Source organism: Mesoplodon mirus, assembly GCF_964341445.2.
Source record: "Mesoplodon mirus genome assembly, chromosome: 2".
NCBI classification, from domain to species: Eukaryota; Metazoa; Chordata; class Mammalia; order Artiodactyla; family Ziphiidae; genus Mesoplodon; species Mesoplodon mirus.
Window position 1 is genome coordinate 66,655,937 of NC_138977.1, and position 19,864 is coordinate 66,675,800.

Sequence of the window (19,864 nt, forward strand, 5' to 3'; positions counted from 1 at the left end):
CTTAATCCTCCTCACTTCAATTTGAGGCAAACACTAATTGTCCCCACTTCACCTGAGGAAACTGAGCCAGGGTAGTTGAGTGCCTTGCCTCAGGGCACATACCCCGGTCCTGATGGTTTCAGAGCTGGGGGTCTTTACTGCTGTTCCCCTGTTGTCCCCCTGACAAGGACAGGTGTCTGTTTTCCATAACCGAACCCTGTCTCCCTCCGTCCTGTCATCCTGCCTCTCCCTGCCCCTTACAGACTTGTGATGACAGCACACAGCCAGATCGGCAGGACACCCCACCCCGACGCCCACCCACCCCCGCCATGGTTCTCCATCACTGTGGACTCTCAGTGATCCCTGAGCTTGCCGCTGCCCTGGGCTTGGCACAGTGTCCCCGACTGACCTGTCTTTATGTCTGTACTCCCACTCCATGGGGGTGAGCCCAGGAGGGCAGGTCTGCCCTTGGCCCTCCTACCTTAATACCCACAGAGGGTCTTGGGAGTGTTTGCTGAACACCGAATTGAAGGTTCCCACCTCCCTTCCTCTGGCAGCAGGACCTGGCTAGACTTTGTTGCCCGAGTGTTTGCCGTGTGGTCTATATAGGACTGTCCGCGGCTCTGCTTGGCTTCTCCTCCGACCACCTGGGAGCTTGATGTCTCTGCCTTGTCCTGCTGGGGAGCTGCGCCGACAGGCTTGGTGTTGCTTTCAGGTGGCGGTGCCTGGGGAGGTGCTGGCTACCCACCACCCAACATGCCCCCCATCGGGCTGGATAACGTGGCCAGCTACGCAGGGCAGTTCAATCAGGACTACCTCTCGGGAATGGTGAGTCCAGCCCTCCTGCTGGGCTGCCCTGGGGGCCACACCGGCGTGGCCAGAGGGAGAAAGGCTGCTGGCTTCTGTGGCGTCAGAGGGGAGCGTGTGTGCGCGTGCGTGTGTATCTGTGGGTGCCGAGGGTGTTGAGCTATATCTTAGGACATGACGGTTTCCATCAGGGCTCTCACCGGCTCACTGTCCCTCTCTGCATCTTGATTTTCCCGTCTATAAAATGAGCGGTGGGGGAATGCATTGGGCCACATGGTCTTCCAGGTCCCTTTCAGCTCTGGGGGATTGGGTAGGGGTAGGGCCTTCGTGGAGTATGCATCGAGCATCTTCTGTGTGTGCTCAGCGTAGGGATAGAGGGGTGAGGGTGTGCACCTGTGTGTACATGCATGTGCCATGTGCAGGTGGCCACACGCATGTGGGGGCTGTTGGTACACGTGGATGACTCTCCTGGTTGGGCCTGGCAGCAGGTGCCCGGTAGCACGGACACACATGCTACTTGTTGATTTGCTTGTAAAATAGCATATTTTATCAACTAAAAACAAATGTATGCTCAGTGTAAATGGTGTAACCACTCCACAGTCTAATTTGTGCCAGGCCCATTCTAGGCACTGGAGATAGAAAAATCCCAGCTTGGGAGTACTTACCATCCACTGGGAAGAGACAGACAGTAGCATAAGGAAACGGTGTGGTGTTAGAGTGAGTGTGGGTTCTTTGGGCACAGGGCAGGTAAAGGGGGTCAGCAGTGCAGGTAGAGGGCGTGTGGGACAAGGTGGGTGGGCAAGGTGGGCCTTGCTGAGAAGCCGGTGGTGCTCGGACTTGGCTTGAGCTGAGTGTGGCTCCTGGGTGCCTGCTGCAGGGCTCAGGGTGGGGAAGGGCAGATGGATGGAGTATGGCTGTGCCCCCTCAGGGGCTGTTAGTCTAAGGCTCTAGCTTCGTGGACTTTCAGGCTGCCAACATGTCCGGGACGTTCGGAGGAGCCAACGTGCCAAACCTGTACCCGGGGGCCCCTGGGGGCGGTTACCCTCCCATTCCCCCGGGGGGTTTTGGGCATTCCCCTTCCGCCCAGCAGCCTGTTCCTCCATATGGAATGTACCCGCCCCCTGGAGGAAACCCACCCTCTGGGATGCCCTCGTATCCGCCATACCCAGGGGCCCCTGTGTCAGGCCAGCCCATGCCGCCCCCTGGGCAGCAGCCCTCGGGGGCCTACCCTGGACAGCCGCCCATGACCTACCCTGGACAGTCGCCAATGCCACCTCCAGGACAGCAGCCGGTGCCAAGCTACCCAGGGTACTCTGGGTCTGGGACCGTCACCCCTGCTGTGCCCCCAGCCCAGGTGAGTGCTAACTTTGTGCTACTCTCTGTCCAGGCCTGGCTCCAAGGGCCCGAGACATGTGGCCCAGTGTGCTCGGCCAGCAGGGCTGGCGACCGTGCAGGGGACGGGGGAGGACTAGGTCCTCCAGCTCTAACTTGTAGTTTTCAGTGTCACTTTCTCACAGACACCCCATCCCCTGTTTGTATGCCTGAGGACCTAGGGAGCTACCCTCTTTGTCCCAGCTTGTTAGATGGTCCCTGTGGGAGTTGGGTCTGAATGCCTCCGGGTACTCTTCATTCGTCTGGTGTTATTTACTGCCTGGGTTTTGTAAGAACTGGTCTCAAAGCCTTTGCCCAATGGCTCTTAGTTTTCAATCCCCCGGATGTGCCCTCCCAGACTAGCTTCAGAGGATTCTTAAAACCAGCTCCTTTGGGTAGGGAAGATTGTTGGCAGTTCTTTCAGGGCTGCTCTTGGCTCGTTTTGGAGAGCAGTTCATGTTTGCAGAGCCTAGAATTCATTGTCATGGTTACACAGCCAAACCAGCCAAGCACAGGGCTAGTGGTATGTGGTTGACTACTATTTTTAGTCAGAGGGTCCATTCCCCTCCCTCCCTCACACCCACACATCCCCCTACCCCTGCCCTGCTCTGCATCTCCCTCTCTGCCTTCCCCCTTATCTTTTCTCTCAGCTTATCTCCTTAACTCTGTTAAAACCAGTTTGTACTAGATAATCCACCAAGGGAGAGTTTCGGCAGGAAAAATCAAGTTTGCTTGGAGTGTAGCTGTCATGTCAGGAAGGAGTCCAGCAGGCAAGCGGGTCGTAGAGTCCAGAAAACAGTGCCGGGAAACGAGAGCTAGTCCAACAGGTAGCTGGGCTGCATGTACCATCGTGAAGGCTGGACACCTGCATCCCAGAGGGAACACCTGTTTCTAGTGTTCACAAAGGTGGACTAAGCAGGCCCGTTAGGGAAGCCCTGATGTGTGCTGTGGTGCTGAGGCCTTGAGGAGAGGCTGCACCCCTGTTCCCGAGGCCTCCCCTTCATCAGGAGCCCGGGCCCAGGCCTGTAGGACCCGGGCATAGGGTAGATTTTCAGCATCAGGACTCAGCTCTAGGTGGGCTCCTAGCCACGGGAGCCAGGCAGACGTTTCAGTGCCAGGACAGGTAATGGGTCATGTTAGGCCAACTCAATGTCGAGTCCCCTGTGCTGTTGATTGCAGGCTCCTTCAGGTACCCCAAGTTTTAGAGGAAAGGTCATTTCCAGAGTCTGGGGCAGGCAGTCTCACATCTGGGGGATATAGCATTCTTACTGTCTGTCTGTCTGAGCAGTTTGGAAACCGAGGCACCATCACAGATGCTCCTGGGTTTGACCCCCTGCGAGACGCCGAGGTCCTGCGGAAGGCCATGAAGGGCTTTGGTGAGAGACCCGAGGTGGCGCGAGTCCTAATCACCCCCCGACTCCCTAGGCAGTTACACAGTAGCTCTGTGGGCTGGGGTCGCTGGGTGGAGGCAGCCTGGCCCCAGTGGTGGAGGAAGAGAAGGTAGATACGGGAGTGCAGTTGGGATGCCCAGGAGAATTGGAAGACCCAGGCCAGGAAAGTCTGTAGCCGCAGAGCATCCCCACGATTCCCAGCCCTGCCCACTCCCACCTCCTTCCTCCAGGGACTGATGAACAGGCCATCACTGACTGCCTGGGGAGTCGCTCCAACAAGCAGCGGCAGCAGATCCTCCTGTCCTTCAAGACAGCTTATGGGAAGGTGAGTGTTGGTGAGATGGTGTGGGGGGGGGGCGTCCCTCCTGAATTAAGGCGTATCTTCTAGCACAGCCCTACTCCTGCTTTTCCTTGGGGCCTAGTGGGTCTAGATCTCCTGGACAAACCATAAGGCACATTAGGGCATTTCCTGTTGTCTCTCAGCTGATGGCATCTTCTAGCAGCAAAGGATGCTCTGAAGGAGAAATTCCAGAGTCCACAGGGTACTCTGAGGTTTGATGAGAGGCACCCAGGAATCTGGGTTCCAGCCTGGCTGTGCCACGACTCACCAAGACCATGGGCAAGTTATTTCCCTTTGAAGGAAGAGGCTTTAAGTACTGAACAAATGCACGGTGGCCGTATTTTGATTTTGGGGGCTTTCAGATCTTTAGAAAGGTAACCACTGGGTACATATAGGCTAGTGTTCTGGCCAGGTGCCTCTCCTACTTTAATGGCCATGAGTCCCCTGGGAATCTGGTCTGAATGCAAGCTCTGATTCTGCAGGTCTGGCTGGGGCCTGAGGTTTGGCTCTTCTGCAGATGCTGCTGGTCCCTGCATCTGGGATATTGTCCCTACTGGTCACCTCCTGTGGATTCTCAAAATAGGTTTTGTTTGTTTGTCTGAATGTCCAATCAGGATTTGATCAAAGATCTGAAATCTGAACTGTCAGGAAACTTTGAGAAGACAATCTTGGCCCTGATGAAGACCCCGGTCCTCTTTGATGCTTATGAGATAAAGGAAGCCATCAAGGTGTGTACGTGTGTGTGTGTGTGTGTGTGTGTGTATGTACACCTGTGTGGACATACAGCCCCGGGAAAGGCCTGGATCACGTGGTGTGTCTTCGCTCGTTTATTAGCTACTGTTGTCAGCACGGCTCCTGGACCCTCCCGGTTGGAGTCCAAATGCTGTACAAGGGGAACTTCTGGTGGCTCCCTCAAGAGGCAAATGAGGCTTCGTCATCAGGGAGCATCTAAGTCTCTCCACCTTAAAAACACAGTGGGAGCTGGGGAGCTGGGGTTGCAGAGGGAGCTAGTGATGCAGTGATAAGAGTGGGAGGTGTGGATTGTATCCTCATTCATTAGGACTGTTGTTAGCAGATAACAGAAACACACTTGAGGAGCTTAAGCAGAACAGCAGCCTGGCTTGGAGAGGGCCAGGGCCGGGCCGGGCAGACTTTCTCCCTCGTCTCTGCTGCTTCTTCAGTGTCTGCTTCATTCTTCCATCTGCTTCTGTGCCTCTCCTTCCTTGGCACAGCATCCCTGCCGACCCCTCTCCATGTACCTGTCAGAGATCCAGCTACAGAAGAGGCCAGCTGTCCCTTGGTTCAAATTCCAAATAGGGGCAGGTTCTGATGGGCTTCGTTTGGGTTTAATATCCCCCTAGTTAAATCAGTTATGACCAAGAAGAGTGTCCTGCATGTTTTATACAGTCTTGTGGCTCCCAAGACCCCCAGCAGGTGTCCTGTGGATGGGGAGGGGCCGCACCCACAGACAGGGGAGTCCTTGTGAACTGAGCAGGTGCCGCAGAAGGAATCTAACATTCCTCAGGGGCCTGATAGGCACAGTGACTTTTCTTGCCCCCACGAAGATGTTACCTGAAACTGGGTTCGCCTTTTTGTGGGTGTCAAGAGACCCAGCCAAGCCAAAGAGTGAGACAAGGAAAGATTTATTACTTGCAGCAAGTAAGAACATTGGGGATCTTTCCCAAAGCTGTATCTCCCGGAACTACAAAATTGGGGAAGTTTTAAGCTAAAGGCACATGCATATTCATGAAGGGGCTTGGGGTGGTGCACAGAGTCCAAACTTGAAAAGGGTCAACCTCTTCATCCCTTAGGTTCCAGTTGATTAGGTGGTTGAGTGCCCAAGGGGGTTTAAATTCTGCCAACAGCTCAAGAAAGTGCTTCAGGCTAGTCTTTACCATTGAAACAGAGCTGGGAGTCTTTACATCGGATTTGTTATCTTTCCTATTGTTCTTTTGTTCCTTTAAGGGCAAGTACTGTGGCCAGGCTTAGATCACAAGGTAGCTTAGGCTAAAAATGGTTTCTCTTATGTCAAGAAAGCCATTCCTGGTTCTCTTGCTCTGGGGACACCCTACTCTGTCTGCCTGCAGTATCACTTCCATTTTATGGTCAAGGAACCTGAGGCACAGAGAGGTGAAGTGACATGCCCAAGGTCACACAGCTAGTGACCAGCAGAACCAAGATTCAACCTGACATAGAAACCAGGCTACTGACCCTGTCCTCTCCCTCCTCACTGTCCCTGGCTTGGTCATCTCTTCCACCCTCTATGTTGTTGCCTTCTCCTAGGTGTCTCCAGATGCTCCATGGTCCACTCTAGGACTCAGCGTTTTCCCACATGTCATGCTCTCGCTTTAAACCCATTTTCTCAGTTGCTTCTCATCTCATTTATGGGCTGAACTTGGAATAAAACAGATCCAGGTCCACCTCTCAACCCCACCATTTACTGTGTGGCCTTGGACAGGTTACTACACTTCTCTAATTCTCAGTGTCCTGGCGGGTGGAATGGGGATGTTCCTTCCCATGATCTCTACTTATCACCATGTTGCTGTCATTACTGGTACTTTGCTGGGACTGCAGAGGGGAGGCTGGCTGCTTCAGGCCCGGGCAGCAGCAGCAGCACGATGGGCGGGTCTGTGTCTGTGGCCTCTGTCTCTGGGGTTTGTGTCCTGGAGGATCCTGAGTGCCAGGGAGGAGGCTGTAACAAGCCTGTGCTTTGTTGTGCTCTCTGCCTCCCAGGGGGCAGGCACTGATGAAGCCTGCCTGATCGAGATCCTGGCCTCCCGCAGCAATGAGCACATCCGGGAATTGAACAGAGTCTACAAGACAGGTTAGGCTGGCCCTGGGCCCTCTGCCCCTTGCAGATCCCTGTGCTTTTAGGGCCTTGGCCACACCCTCTCCCAGGGCCTCTCTTCCTTCCTGGCCTCCTTATCTCCCGCCACCCCCAACACACTGGGATTCCCTCCCAAACCCAGCCCTGCCTGCTGTTTACACAGGAGCAGGTGACTGAGGTAAGGGAGGGCTAGGGAAAACCTCCTGGGCGAGGTTGGGGCCAGGTCAGCCTGGTGTTTGTTCCTGGGGGCTGCGTGGGCCACCTGTCTCCTCATGCCAGTGCCCACTGTTAACTGTGTACAGTGCGCAGCTTGGTCCACTGGGCTACAGGGTGGCCCTTTCCTGTGTCTCCCTTTTAGAATTCAAAAAGACCCTGGAGGAGGCCATTCGGAACGACACGTCAGGGCACTTCCAGCGGCTCCTCATCTCTCTCTCTCAGGTACCTTTCCCAGGGCAGAGATCGGGCCCACAGCAGGGAGAGGTGGATCTCTGGGCCATGGGGAGGAAGAACAGGGAGGGAGGGGTGCGACTCCAAGGAGTGACCTTGACCTCACAGCCTGCTTCCTTTCAGGGAAACCGGGATGAAAGCACAAACGTGGACATGACGCTCGTCCAGAGAGATGTGCAGGTGAGTGTGGCGGCCGCTCATCTGGCTTCCTGAGCAAGGGAGTGTCTTCCACTTTCTTGTGTCACAAGGGAGGGGTTCTGGGATTGAAAGAGCAACAGATAAGGAGTGGATTCCAGATGCTGTGAGTTTCGCAGGGGAACAGTCTCTGGCTGTTTCCTCTCTTGGTTCAGGAGTCCGAGTGCCTCTCCAGAGGAGTTTGGGTTTCCCACTAATGAATTCAGACCATAGCAGTTCTGGCTGGAGAGAGCCCTGGCTTCCTGATGGGATGGAGCTGGCCGTGCCTCTCCCCACCTCACTGCTCCTGCCCCCCAGGGCACTGCATTCACCAGGAGCTGCCAGTAGGCTCCTTGTCTCTGTCATATGTCAGAGGACTTCTGTAGTGCCCTCTTGTAAGGGCTGGAAGAGAACCACTCTTCTGGTCTGGCCCATTTGCTTTCCAGGTAAGGACACTGAGGCTCAGAGAGGTTGAGCATTGTGTCCAGAGAAACCTGGAGGCAGAATCTGGGCAAGGGCTCACTCTCTGTGCCCAGACGGTGCCTGCCTCTGCCCTGGTCCCAGACCGCTCACTTAACGTCTCCCTGGCTTGGGACACCCATTCCTATAACTGGACTCAGGGCTGGATATCCCCAAAGTCCTGGGCTCCAGCTCTTGCCCCAGTGGGGATCTTCCTGTTTCTGTTTCCTGTTCAGGCCTTTTCCCAGCTGAGGCAGAAGTTGCCTTGGTTGCAGGGTGTCATGCCTACTGCTCTGTCTTCCTAGTTCTGGACCTGCTCGGCTTCACCTCGACCTGTGGGGTCTCTGAGCCCCTGATGGCCACCTTCTGCCCTCAATTATCAGTGCCTTTAGGTCCAAGAGCTGCTATCTGAGGCCTGGAAGGCACTTTTGAGCCATCTGGTACAAGGGTTGCAGATTGGCAAATAGATTGGGCTCAAACCTTCAAAAACTTAACAGGAAAGTGCAAATTCTCCCCATTTGCAAACAGAACAGTGTATGCAGTGAAACGGCAGGCAAGCACCTATCACATAAAATCCCACATCCATAACTGCGATCTATCAGTTGTTGTTATAATTATTGTCTCATGTGTTCCTGCTTATAGATAGGGAAACTGCTTTTAAAGATTGAGAAATTTCACGTAGATTTCTGGGTTTCTGGTTCCTCCTAAAAAATGGATCAGGCAGCTGTGAGCCTTGTTCCTGTCATGTACTCGGCTGAGAAGTAACTGCCTCTCTGCATGGTCCCCATGGTCCCCACCACTCTGGCCTTACAGCTGGCCTGATTCCTGCATTTAAGTTACTCAGCTGGCCCCTTTGGGCTTTCATGTTTGTGACCCCGAATCTAATCCAAACTTCGCGTTTTAGAGATGAGGAAACTGAAGTTCAGAGAGGGCCAGTGGCCTGCCTAGAGTCCCGTGGCAAGTGGGTAGAAGAGCTAGGACTCACGCCCATGTTTTCCTCTGTGCTGCTGCTCCCTGGGTTGGGTTAAAGCTGTTCCTTGCCTGTCCTGGGCCCCAGCGGCCTTGGCTCTCCTGGCTTAGTGAGAGGTTGTATGGATGGTGTCTACTTCAGCACAATGAATGGAGCTCAGCTGGGGCCCTGCCCCCCTTTCCCTCTCCTCTGGGCTTGTAGGGCCCAGAGACTCTGCCCAGCTCTCCTCGGTGACCTGGGCCTAGAGTCTGGGGTGAGGTCTGCATTGCATGTCTATCTGTCCCTCTTCTATCCAGGAACTCTATGCAGCTGGAGAGAATCGCCTCGGAACAGATGAGTCCAAGTTCAATGCAGTTCTGTGCTCCCGGAGCCGGGCCCACCTGGTGGCAGGTAAGGCAGTCCCGGCCTCCCTGCAGCCAGGTAATGAGGTCAGATGAGGTATGGCAGGAAACAGCTTGCAGGAACACTTAGCAGTTCCGCTCTGCATGGGCCTTTCACTTCCTTGAAAGAGACCCCTGGTGGAGATTTAAAAGATGTTATCAGCGGGTTTCCTGAGTCTGCAAGCATCCAGTTCTGGAGGAAAGCAAGGGAGGAGGTTAGAGAAATGGGAGCCTCCTGTTGGCTGGTACCTTTACCTGCTAGAATGTGGAATAGTAGAGTTGAGAGAGCCTTCAAGAGCACCTGACCCAGTGGTTTCCAAAGTGTGGCATAAAAAATAGACATCACAATTAATAATACTAAGTAACACTTATTTACTCATTCCTTCAACAAATATAAACTGAGCTCCTGCCACGTGCCAGGTCATGGAATAGGTGTAGGGAACGGCACTGCAGAATCTCTGTTCTCAGGGGGTTCACCTTGTTTGGGGAGCCCGGCAGTAAACAAAAATCAAATACAATCTGTACCAGTTGGTAAGTCTTTAGAGAAGAATTATAAAGTTGGAAACTGGGATAGGAAGTGATAAAGGTGTCAGAGGGTGCTGGGGGCATTCCTCACTGGGGTAATGACATTTGAGTTAAAAACATGAAGGGGGCTTCCCTGGTGGCGCAGTGGTTGAGAGTCCGCCTGCCGATGCAGGGGATACAGGTTCGTGCCCCGGTCCGGGAAGATCCCACATGCCGCGGAGCGGCTGGGCCCGTGAGCCATGGCCGCTTAGCCTGCGTGTCCGGAGCCTGTGCTCTGCAACGGAAGAGGTCACAACAGTGAGAGGCCTGCATACAGCAAAAAAAAAAAAAAAAAAAAAAAATGAAGGAGTTGCAGGTGCAAAGGCCCTGAGCATGGTGTTCCCAGCACAACCGAGAAACAGTGAAGGGGGCTGGTGAGGTGGGGTAGATGGAGTGAGTGAGCATAGGAGGAGGTGAGGTCAGAGACGGTAGGAAGCCCTGATGACAACTGCGTGGACTTAGGTGTTTACCCTGAATAAAACGGGGCCATTGGAGGGCTTTGAGTGAAGGAGAGACGTGATTTGACTTAGGTTCTGTGAGTGTCCTGGCTGTTGTGTTGAGAAGAGAGAAGGGATCAATGGCAGAGCAGGAAACCAGTTAGGAGGCTGCCGCAGTAAATCCAGGGGAGAAGTGACGGTGGCCGGGACCAGCTGGCAGGGGCAGGTGGCGAGAAGCGCTCAGATTCTGCCCCTGTTTGCCAATGAACTGGACGTGGAGTGTGAGAGAGAGAGAGAGGAGTCAGGGATGACACAGGGTTTGTTCCTGCTGAGTCAGTGGAAGAGAGGAGGGGCCCTTGACCAAGACTGGGAAGCTGTGCATGGAGTAGGCTTTAGGAGGCAAGGAAGTCAGGAGCCTTGAGCCACAGATACCGTGTAGGCAATGGGTTTGCGAGGCCAGAGGCCAGGAGAGGTCTGGGCTAGAGATGGTAGTTTGGGCACTATGAGTGGGTCAAAGGAGTTTGAGGCTCTGGGACTGCAAGAGGTCCCTTCAGAGGGAGACAGGAGGGAGACCAGCAGTCTGAGGACAGGGCCCTGGCCATTGCAGGAGAATTAGAAGGGGCACCCAAAGAAAGGGGCATCCTGGAGACCAGCAATGTCAGCGGCAAATATGAGAGGGCAGGTGAGGACAGAGAACGATGACCACACTTAGCAACGTGGGTGGGTGAAATCACCAGCACGCGCTCTGTGCATGCACTGAGTCTTTAATACATGCAAATAGCAGGCATTCTCCTGTTTTACAGATGAGGAAGCTGGCAAAGGGCAGTTGGGGAAGTCAGCTACCCAGGTGGTAACGTGGCAGAGCTAGGGTTTGAACTCAGCTGCCTCCAGAGCACACTTTTTAACCTCTGCCCTATTCTGTACTGGAGCGTGAGCGAGCATATGCTCATCTTAATCGTTGCTTATTTTAATGAGTATGGAATATATCTGTAGCACATCAAACCCCCGATTTCACAAATGTCATTAGGGGAAAAGAGGAGCTGATCGGAAGAAAATAGTAAGTAATGAAGTTGGATACAGGTGTAGCAGAAATCATGATACTGATGTGCAAATGACAGCAATTTGGAGAACACAGATAGAAACTGAGACCCTGGTTGGGGAAGAGGAGGTTTATATCCTGGGGCAGAGCTCATATTAGGACCCCGGTCTCCATGGCACCACCTGCCTCTCTTGGAACGCACAGCCCACTTCCTGTGGGTGCTTGGCCCATCCCAGGGTAAGCTGGGGCACTGGATGGGCATTCGCTCACCGTCAGACTGGGAAAGATTGGCACATAGAATGACAGAGGAGGGCTGGGACTGAAGGTGTGGGGATCTGAGAAGAGACTGTCGGTGTCAGGGCTCCTGGACCGGGGATTGAGGTGTGATGAGTGAGCAGTGGCGAGGGCAGTGCTGGTAAGGGGACAGTGAGCAGGCCTGGGGGGCGGGGGGAGTGCACTCTCCCTGGGGCAAAGAACTAGCCAACTTGACAGCTGGGCAGGTGTGGTCACTGGGGCCGTCCAGGGCGCCGGGAGCAGAGTGGGAGAGGTGGGCTCTGGGAAGGGGCACAGGCCTCCTCACCACGTGTCCTGTACAAGTCGGGTCGGGCTGCCGTAATAAAATACCACAGACTGTGTGGCTTAAACAACAGAAATCTATTTTCTCATAGTTCTGGAGGCTGGAAGTCCAAGATGAAGGTGCTGGCAGCGATGGTTTCTCCTGAGGCCGCTCCTCTTGGCTTGCAGACGACCCCCTCCTTGCTGTGTCCACGTGTGATCTTTCCTCTGTGTTTGCAGCCCTGGTGTTTCCTTGTGTCTAAATCTCCTTTTCTTATAAAGATACCATCAGATTGGATTTGGACCCACGCTAAGGGCCTCATTTTAACTTAATTACCTCTTTAAAGACTATCTCCAAGTACAGTTAAATTCTGAAGTCCTAGGAGCTAGGACTTCAACAAAGGAATTTGGTGGGGGCACAGAATTCAGTCCATAACATGTCCCTCTGTCTTGCCACTAGTTTTCAACGAGTATCAGCGAATGACAGGCCGTGACATTGAGAAGAGCATCTGCCGGGAGATGTCCGGGGACCTGGAGCAGGGCATGCTGGCCGTGGGTAGGTATCTTGGCCTGCCCGCTGGGGGGCTGGCATGTGTTGTGAGTTTTCAGGGTGCTCACCCACCCTCCGGTTGAGGAAGATCATAGTGAAAGGGTCCAAGATTGCTAAATCCAGTTGCCTACGTGGTGGGAAATCAGGCTGCTTCCCTATCGCTGCGTAGTTGTACCCCCAGCAGTCCTGGAGGTGTCTTGTTTATATTTCAAGCCCAGCCCTGGGGGAGGGAGCTGCAGTGCGGGCACTAGTGGGAACGTGACCAACTGTTCTCCTGGAGGAAGATGACGCATATCCTGCCAAGTTTCCTCTAAAAATACATCCCTGCAGGCAGTCGTCAGATGTTTGTGATGGAAACACGTGGAAAGATTTTTTTACTTGCAGCAGCAAAACAGGCCCTAGTCAAGGAAAGCTGGCGTAGCTCCCAGGACACTGGTGCATTTCCTGCAGTGCCTGTGTCATGTCCTCCAGGGCAGGGCCTGATGGGCTCCAGGTCCGTCCTCCCCCATCCCCCAACCCTGAGGGGTTGGCCCCTCTTTATACCCACTTGGGAACATCACAGTTTGCCCTTCTGTTTTGCTTTTCTTGGAGCTTTCTGGATGGGACAGATTTCCCTGTGTACCCCATGGTAGGTATCGTGGCCTGAGAACCCTAGTTAGACGTTTGTTCCGTTCGGCCATCCTTTTCCATGAGGGTCATGGCATCTCCAGCCTGTCCCCTCCTGCCTGAGCAGCAACATGGTTCCGCACACCATTCACGTTCCTTCCCTACACAGCTTCCTGCATCACATTGGTTGTCAGGAAATGGGTTGGGTTGGTGTCCAGGCTCCGCATGTTTCTGTTCCAAAGGGCTGGAGCCAGGATTGTAGGATAATTGAGCCTGGAGGAGATGAGGGGAGAAGAAGATGGATGCAGTGGTGTGTTTGATTGACATCCGGCCTCCTAAGAGGATGCTGTGTGCGTCATGTCCCCCTGGACTGAGTTTTCTGCAGATCGAGTTATGCCCTGTTTCTCTCTTCTAGTGAAATGTCTTAAGAATACCCCAGCCTTCTTTGCTGAAAGGCTCAGCAAGGCCATGAGGGTAGGTAACCCCCAGGTGCAGGGTCTTGTTGGGGGGTGTCTCAGCCCACTCGTGACTGGGACCTTGCTCAGGGGAGGAGGCATGAGGAGGGCCACCCTTCAGCCAAGAAGACAGAGGGCCCAGGGGCGGGGAGGGGCCCAGGGCCCAGGGAAGGTGGGGAAATGGACCGTGAGGAGGCCCGTTGCTCACGCCCCTGGGCCCACTCTCTTTAGGGAGCAGGAACCAAGGACCGGACCCTGATCCGCATCATGGTGTCTCGCAGCGAGATCGACCTCCTGGACATCAGAGCAGAGTATAAGCGGCTGTACGGCAAGTCCCTGTACCACGACATCACGGTACGGGCCTCTGGGGGCTGTCTGGGCTGCCTCTTGGCGTCCTGCTCACCCACGGACCTCCCTGGCCACTCCCACCGTCCCCTTTACTCTCCCTCCTCAGAGCTCGCGTGGGCTTGGCTTCAGCCAAGTATGGGCATCTTGTTTGTGGTCCTCGTACTTGCCCTCTTCAGTTTTCACTTGTTCATCGGTTGTACAACAGCAGGTTGTCAGCTCCTGATGGCAGGGTGGCTCTTGACCCTGCTGTCCCCCCTCTCTGTGTCCCAGCATCCAACACATCTGCTGTTCAGTAAACGGTTGGGGGGGAGGGTCCAAAATCGGCATCAGAGAACACAGGACCTCCCACCTGGTGTCTGGCCTTCAGAGTCCAGCCACCCAGTGGGTCTGTGATCCGTCAGTGAGAAATCAAGCCCTGAGCCTCCTGGAGGGTGGGCGGCTCTAGCTCCCTGATGAGTCCCCTCCCTCAGCTCTGTGGTGGAGGCAGCACAGGAAGGCAGTTCAGAGGGAGGGCTCGGGGGTCACACTGCTTGGGGTCCAGCTCTGGCTTTTCTCCTTGCTCACTGTGTGATCTCCAGCAGCTTGCTTAAACCTCCCTGAACCCCAGTTCCATCATCGTTAAGAGGAGGATAATAATAGTACCCCCCGCCCAGGACTGTTGCGTCTTAAAGGAGGTGGTCCACGTGAAGCATGTTGTGTGACACATGTACGTGTCTGATAGACACTAGCACCTGTTTTATCACTGTGCCAGAGCCAGTCTGACAAAATTGATTCCTGTCGTGGCAGGGGTGGGGGGGTCTGACACTTAATTTCTGAACTCACATGAACCTTGAAATTGAAGTCACCATGCCCAGGTCCTGATTTCAGACTCACTAAAGTTTGATGTTGGGCATGTCACTGAGAGAGGCTTCTCCCTCTTTTCTTGGATATAAAAGCAATGCTGTTGATAGCAGAGAATTAGTAATTATTCACAAAGTATCTTATGTGTGCCAGTAGGTTGTGGGCATCTGAAAGAAGCCACAGGCCTTGCCCTCAAGGAAGGAAACGATGGCAGGAAATGATGAGAAATTAGCTAAGTGTGGCCTTACTTCTAATGTAAGTGCAGTGGACTCAGATAGAGGAGATATCAGTGTGAACTGGGATGCCCAAATAATAACAGTCCCCTTCACTGGACGGTCGTATCATAGTACATTACACTTCCTGTACAGGACACAATAGTGCATTATGGTATAATCCCAACTTAGTGCAACAAAAATGCACTGGGCAAAGGCCACTGGTAGTTAGCCCTGGGTAGGGGGGGGTTTTGGCTGTTTAAAATTTTTTTGTATTTGTTTTTCAAATTCTGACTTTGATCATTGGGGTGAGTACAGCTTTCTGTTTTTTTGTTTGTTTGTTTGTTTGTTTTTGTTTTTTTTTTTTTTTGCGGTACGCAGGCCTCTCACCGCTGTGGCCTCTCCCGTCGCGGAGCACAGGCTCCGGAAGCGCAGGCTCAGCGGCCATGGCCCACGGGCCCAGCCGCTCCGCGGCACGTGGGATCCTCCTGGACTGGGGCATGAACCCGCGTCCCCTGCATCGGCAGGCGGACTCTTAACCACTGCACCACCAGGGAAGCCCCCAGCTTTCTGTTAATGGGAGGGCTCAGGAGGCTGAACTGCATTGTCAAAGGTCTGTGCCACCTTCGAGGCCAGCGTGTGAGCCTGTCACCTGCTCTGGCACCAGCACGGTGGGGAATTTCCTAGGATGGGGCTGCCTCTCTGTAAGGGCACCTGGGGCAGAAGAAAATCAGGAGCCAGGAAGCCAGAATTGGCCAAGCCTCGCTTAACTGGTGCCTTACTTGTTTCTTTGACCAGGGAGACACTTCTGGGGACTACCGGAAGATTCTGCTGAAGATCTGTGGCGGCAACGACTGAGCGGTGACTGGTGGGTCACTTCTGTCCACCTGCTGGCAACAGCGATGCCAGGAAAAGGCCAAAAGAATGTTTGTCTGTTTCTAACAAATCCACAAAAAATCCCTTGGTGTCCCAGTGCGGACCATCCATAGAACCTTGGCCCCGTCCCCCGCCTGCCCTCCTGATCCGTGTCTTGTGCTCATGCTGAGGGACCTGGGTCGGTCTTGAACTCTCTCAGGATACCTCCTCCCCACCCCCACTCCTCACAGCCTCTTGCAGCTAAAGTAGACGTTTTGTTTCCTGACTCATGCAGTCATTCCCCTTTGCTTCTGGCTGAAACTCCTGGCTTCGTTTTAGTCATATAATGTTGTATGTTTATTTGGAGGTTTTTTTTTTTTAATATATAGTCGTTGCAGACAGATGTGCACACGTCTTTGCTGCATACACAGTTTGGGTGAGACAGGTGGGGACTGGGGGCGCCATGTCCTCACTGAGGAGTAAAAGGGAAAACCTTTAAGGGTACTCTGCATCTGGTGAGAATGTGTCATGAGCTTTGTTATTGCCAAACTCACTCCTTTTAAGAAAAGAAAAAAGCCAGAAAGTCATCTGTTCCATGCAAAACCACGAGAACAAAGCTAGCTCCCTGCCAGTGACAGGGTTACTTGTAATTGAGAATGTGCCTTAAACCTGAATGTTGATGGCCAAAAGCTGTTTCCAAATTAAAGTCAGCCAGCTCTGGAACGTTCTGGAAGTGTTTACGTGGTGCCAGCTTGTTTTCCTGTGCTTCGTGATTCTGCCCTGTAGCTCAGGGGTCCAGCCTTACTAGCCGGTGGAAATTTTCATGACTTTAAATAGAAACTTGTGCTTAGGAAACCCTGAGCATAAGTAATTTGCAGGGACTGGGTTGTAAGGACATGAGAAATGGAGGTTCCTGAAATTCGTGCTCAGGGCCCAGACGCTGAAAAAAGCATCATATGCGGGCACGGTGAGGCCCACTAGGGAGAGGAGGAGGAGCGTGGTCCTTCCCCCCAGGTCCGGAAGGAGGGGGTGTGCATGACTCCCGTGGGAGGCCTTACAGAGGAGGATCAGAGAGGCGTGAGGCCGGCTCCTCCCCTCAGGGACCCTTCAGTCTGAAAGGGAGCTCCTGGCTATGGTCCCCGGCAGGCCCTTTGCCCCTTGGTTGGTGGTGTTAGGAGAAGGCAAGTCCAGAAGGGACAGAGTTTCTAGAAGTCGTCGTCACTTCTAGAAGCCCAAAGCTCGTTTTCTGTTCAGTGATCTTCACTCCCTTTCTGGTTTCTTATGTTGAAAGTTTAGAAAAGAGAGAATCAGAGATTATGGTGGGAGCCCAAGCCTGCTGGGCCCTAGCAGGGGCCCCAGGGAGTGGCTTGTCCACAGAGTAGTGCTTGGGGACACCACCCTGACTCCTCCCTGCCTTGTGGACATAGAAGAGGGGATGGCCCAAGGGGCGTGGAGCAGCCGTGAGCTGGACACTAGCCTGGTCTACCTAGACCTGCCTTGCCCAGCCAGAAAGGCTGATGTGGGCCCTGGAATGGACGGCAGGCCTTGCTTGTCACGTCAGCTCTGCTTTAGTTACCATGCCTGGAGGCTCTTGACCAAGACCCAGCATGCTTGGCTGCTCTTCCCCAAGGGCAGGCCCCTCGCCCTTGGGTGCCAGGTGGGACCTGCTTGGTGGGATGAACTGTGTGGCACTGCGCAACTTGCCTTGGGTCCAGGCTGACTTTGGTGGCCTCCTGCACTGTGCCAGGGCCTAGATTCAACCTCCCATAACGTGACTGTAAATGTTCTGTGACATTACTTTGTCCCATTGTCTGCACTGGAGGTTCCAACCTAGTGCCCAGCAGGCAGTATTTAACCTGTACATGCATTCACTTTGGTCCCCAAAAAGTCCTTTTAGACATTTGAATTTGTTGCCAACATTTAAGCATTGAGCGATTTCATATTTTTAAAAATCTGGAAGAATGGATTCTCTTGAAAAGCCAAAAATTCCAGTAACGCCCAGAATTCCTGCACAGCAGTTGCTGCCAGAGCCAACTCACGGGTGCCCTGTTTAGGTATGTACTCTCCATTTTGCCACAGGCCCCACTACTCCCTATTGATATACCATGTGCACGTTACCTGTTGGGCCCTTACACGTCTTTGAGTTTGAGACCCCTGGCCTACACACTCGGGGGCCACCTGTGTTCATCCTGGTCCTTATTTTCTACCTTTCTGTCCCTCTGACTTCCCTCTTGGTCATGCCCATGGGACCCAACTTATAGTAAGGATGGGCTGGAGGACTGTGAGAATGCCTCATAGATCTCTCCAGAGACAAAGAAAGGCACCTACTGCCTTCTAAGATCAGTAAAAGGTTATTAACACTGACGGTGATGCTCAGGATAAAAAAAGATGAGGGAGACATTGACCTTACAGGTCATCTTTCTGGGAGGAAACTACACTGGGTCTTTTCCTGCCTCCTGGAGGTGTTAGTCAAGGCCGGTCCATGCCGCACATCTAATGTCACTTCCAGAATAGCAACCAGAGGATGAGGCATCAGGTGAATTCAGCCCTGAGTCCATTTTCAACAGCTGTGGGGACATTGGAATGAACACTGTGTGTTAGGGACAGGGCCAGGACTAGGGTGAGGCAATGAGTCACTTGCCTCAGGTGCAAAATTTAAGAAAGGAACCTTGGAGTGCTCACTTTGTAGACAGGGAACTGGTCCTGAAGTGGTGGTTCTTAAACCCTAGTGTGCATCAGGATCTTCTGAGGAGCTTGTTAAAGGTGCAGGTCCCTGGGCCCCACCCTCACAGATTCTGAGTAGCCATGGGGGCCAAGAAACTGCATCTGTAACCTGCTTGCCTTATATTCTGATGCTGATCTAAATACTCCTGCACTGAGCCAGAGAACTTCTGAAATTAGAAATGTTCACACAGAGGGCAGGTGAGCAGGTGGCAGAGTGTTTCAGTCCGGTGGTGGGAGGTGGGACTAGTCCACTCCCAGCTTTGGCAAGAGGGATCTGAATGATGCCTTGCAGATGCCCATGGTCAAAGCAACAACTGGATGGCCATGCCATGTCCATCCTTGTGCTTTGGCAGGGAGTATAGTCCTAGCCTAGGACTTGGCCCCTTATTTCTGCCCTCAGCTCCTTCCTACCCTGGCTGATATGGAGTGGAGTCAGACATGAAAACAGAAATCAAGCTAATCATTTCCCCAGGCAGATACTAGACTAACTTAAATTTTTAACCCCATCAAACCTGAAAGCTTCTCTGCTTGTGTTCCTGTAAGGACAGGGACATCATTACTCAGTCCTCCAACTGGCCCTATACAGGGTTCCCTCTCAGCAAAGGATTTGGTCAGTCAGGGCCTCAACTCTATAAGGGGCTCTTACCCTCAACCCCTACTCCTTGGAAAGCTTGCTTTGGCCTAATACTGGTGTCCGCTCTGAACCTGGTTCCTACCCAGCAATAAGAGTTGATGCAGCCCTGAAGCAGAAAGAGCACTGGTCCAGGAGTCAGGCATCCCTATTCTGGTCTCAGCTCAGCTACTGGTTTGCTGTGTGACCCTGGATAAGCCACTTCCCCTCTTTGGGCCTAAAATGAAGGGAAGACTAGATCAGAGCTTCTTAAACTTCATTGTAGTCAGCAAAAATGGTAGAGTAGGGAACTCCAAAAGCCTGTTCCTCCATGAAAGTGACAAATAAGATGGCAAAAACTGTCAGAATCAACTTTATGAGAGCTCTGAAAATGAAAGTTTGCAACCAAACAAAAGCTTAAAAAAAAAAAGCTGAGTCTTGGTAAGAGGATCTTCCTTCATTTTCACTTACTCCAGCCTTATCCTCTTCACCCCAGCTTGGCATCAGCCTCAAAAACAATATCCACAGTCTGTTATAGGTTCCTAGCAATGAATGGAGCAGAATGGACCTTGTTCTCAAGAATTATGGTTGGTTGTTTTGATCTTTCTTGTTGTTCCCTGAAAGACTGGCTCAAATGACTTGCTTTTATTTTACCTAATTTGGAACTCTCCCAAGGAGGAGGGTGGTAACCCTCAGGGACATTTGAAGGCAGATTCATTAGCACTGATGCCTGGAGAGAGGGATAACAGTTGGGGCAAACAGGAGACAAATTGAAAAGTTTGGGGAGCAAAGGCCGATGATGTGATGCTTTGGGGAATAATGGTTTTAGAGTGCTCCCATTAATTCCTGGGAATCTAGAAGGCCACACACATGCCCAGGGCTGGGCACTTGCTTAGAAAAGACTTGAGAGGACCATAAGCTCTC

At 53.1% G+C, this 19,864-nt stretch overlaps 1 protein-coding gene across 1 annotated transcript in view; it reads left to right on the forward strand.

The window, feature by feature from the left end:
- The window catches only part of ANXA11 (annexin A11), a 41,085-nt gene extending 24,752 nt beyond the window's left edge, over positions 1-16,333 (forward strand). Inside the window, exons 3-15 of the mRNA XM_082637129.1 lie at positions 695-807; positions 1,754-2,140; positions 3,446-3,533; positions 3,779-3,873; positions 4,503-4,616; positions 6,622-6,712; positions 7,074-7,153; positions 7,286-7,342; positions 9,062-9,155; positions 12,201-12,296; positions 13,312-13,370; positions 13,583-13,705; positions 15,550-16,333. Of these exons, the coding sequence (XP_082493255.1) occupies positions 695-807; positions 1,754-2,140; positions 3,446-3,533; positions 3,779-3,873; positions 4,503-4,616; positions 6,622-6,712; positions 7,074-7,153; positions 7,286-7,342; positions 9,062-9,155; positions 12,201-12,296; positions 13,312-13,370; positions 13,583-13,705; positions 15,550-15,609 (1,457 nt within the window). The 3' untranslated portion in view covers positions 15,610-16,333. The remainder of the gene's footprint in view (positions 1-694; positions 808-1,753; positions 2,141-3,445; positions 3,534-3,778; positions 3,874-4,502; positions 4,617-6,621; positions 6,713-7,073; positions 7,154-7,285; positions 7,343-9,061; positions 9,156-12,200; positions 12,297-13,311; positions 13,371-13,582; positions 13,706-15,549) is intronic.
- The last annotated feature ends 3,531 nt before the right edge of the window (positions 16,334-19,864 follow it).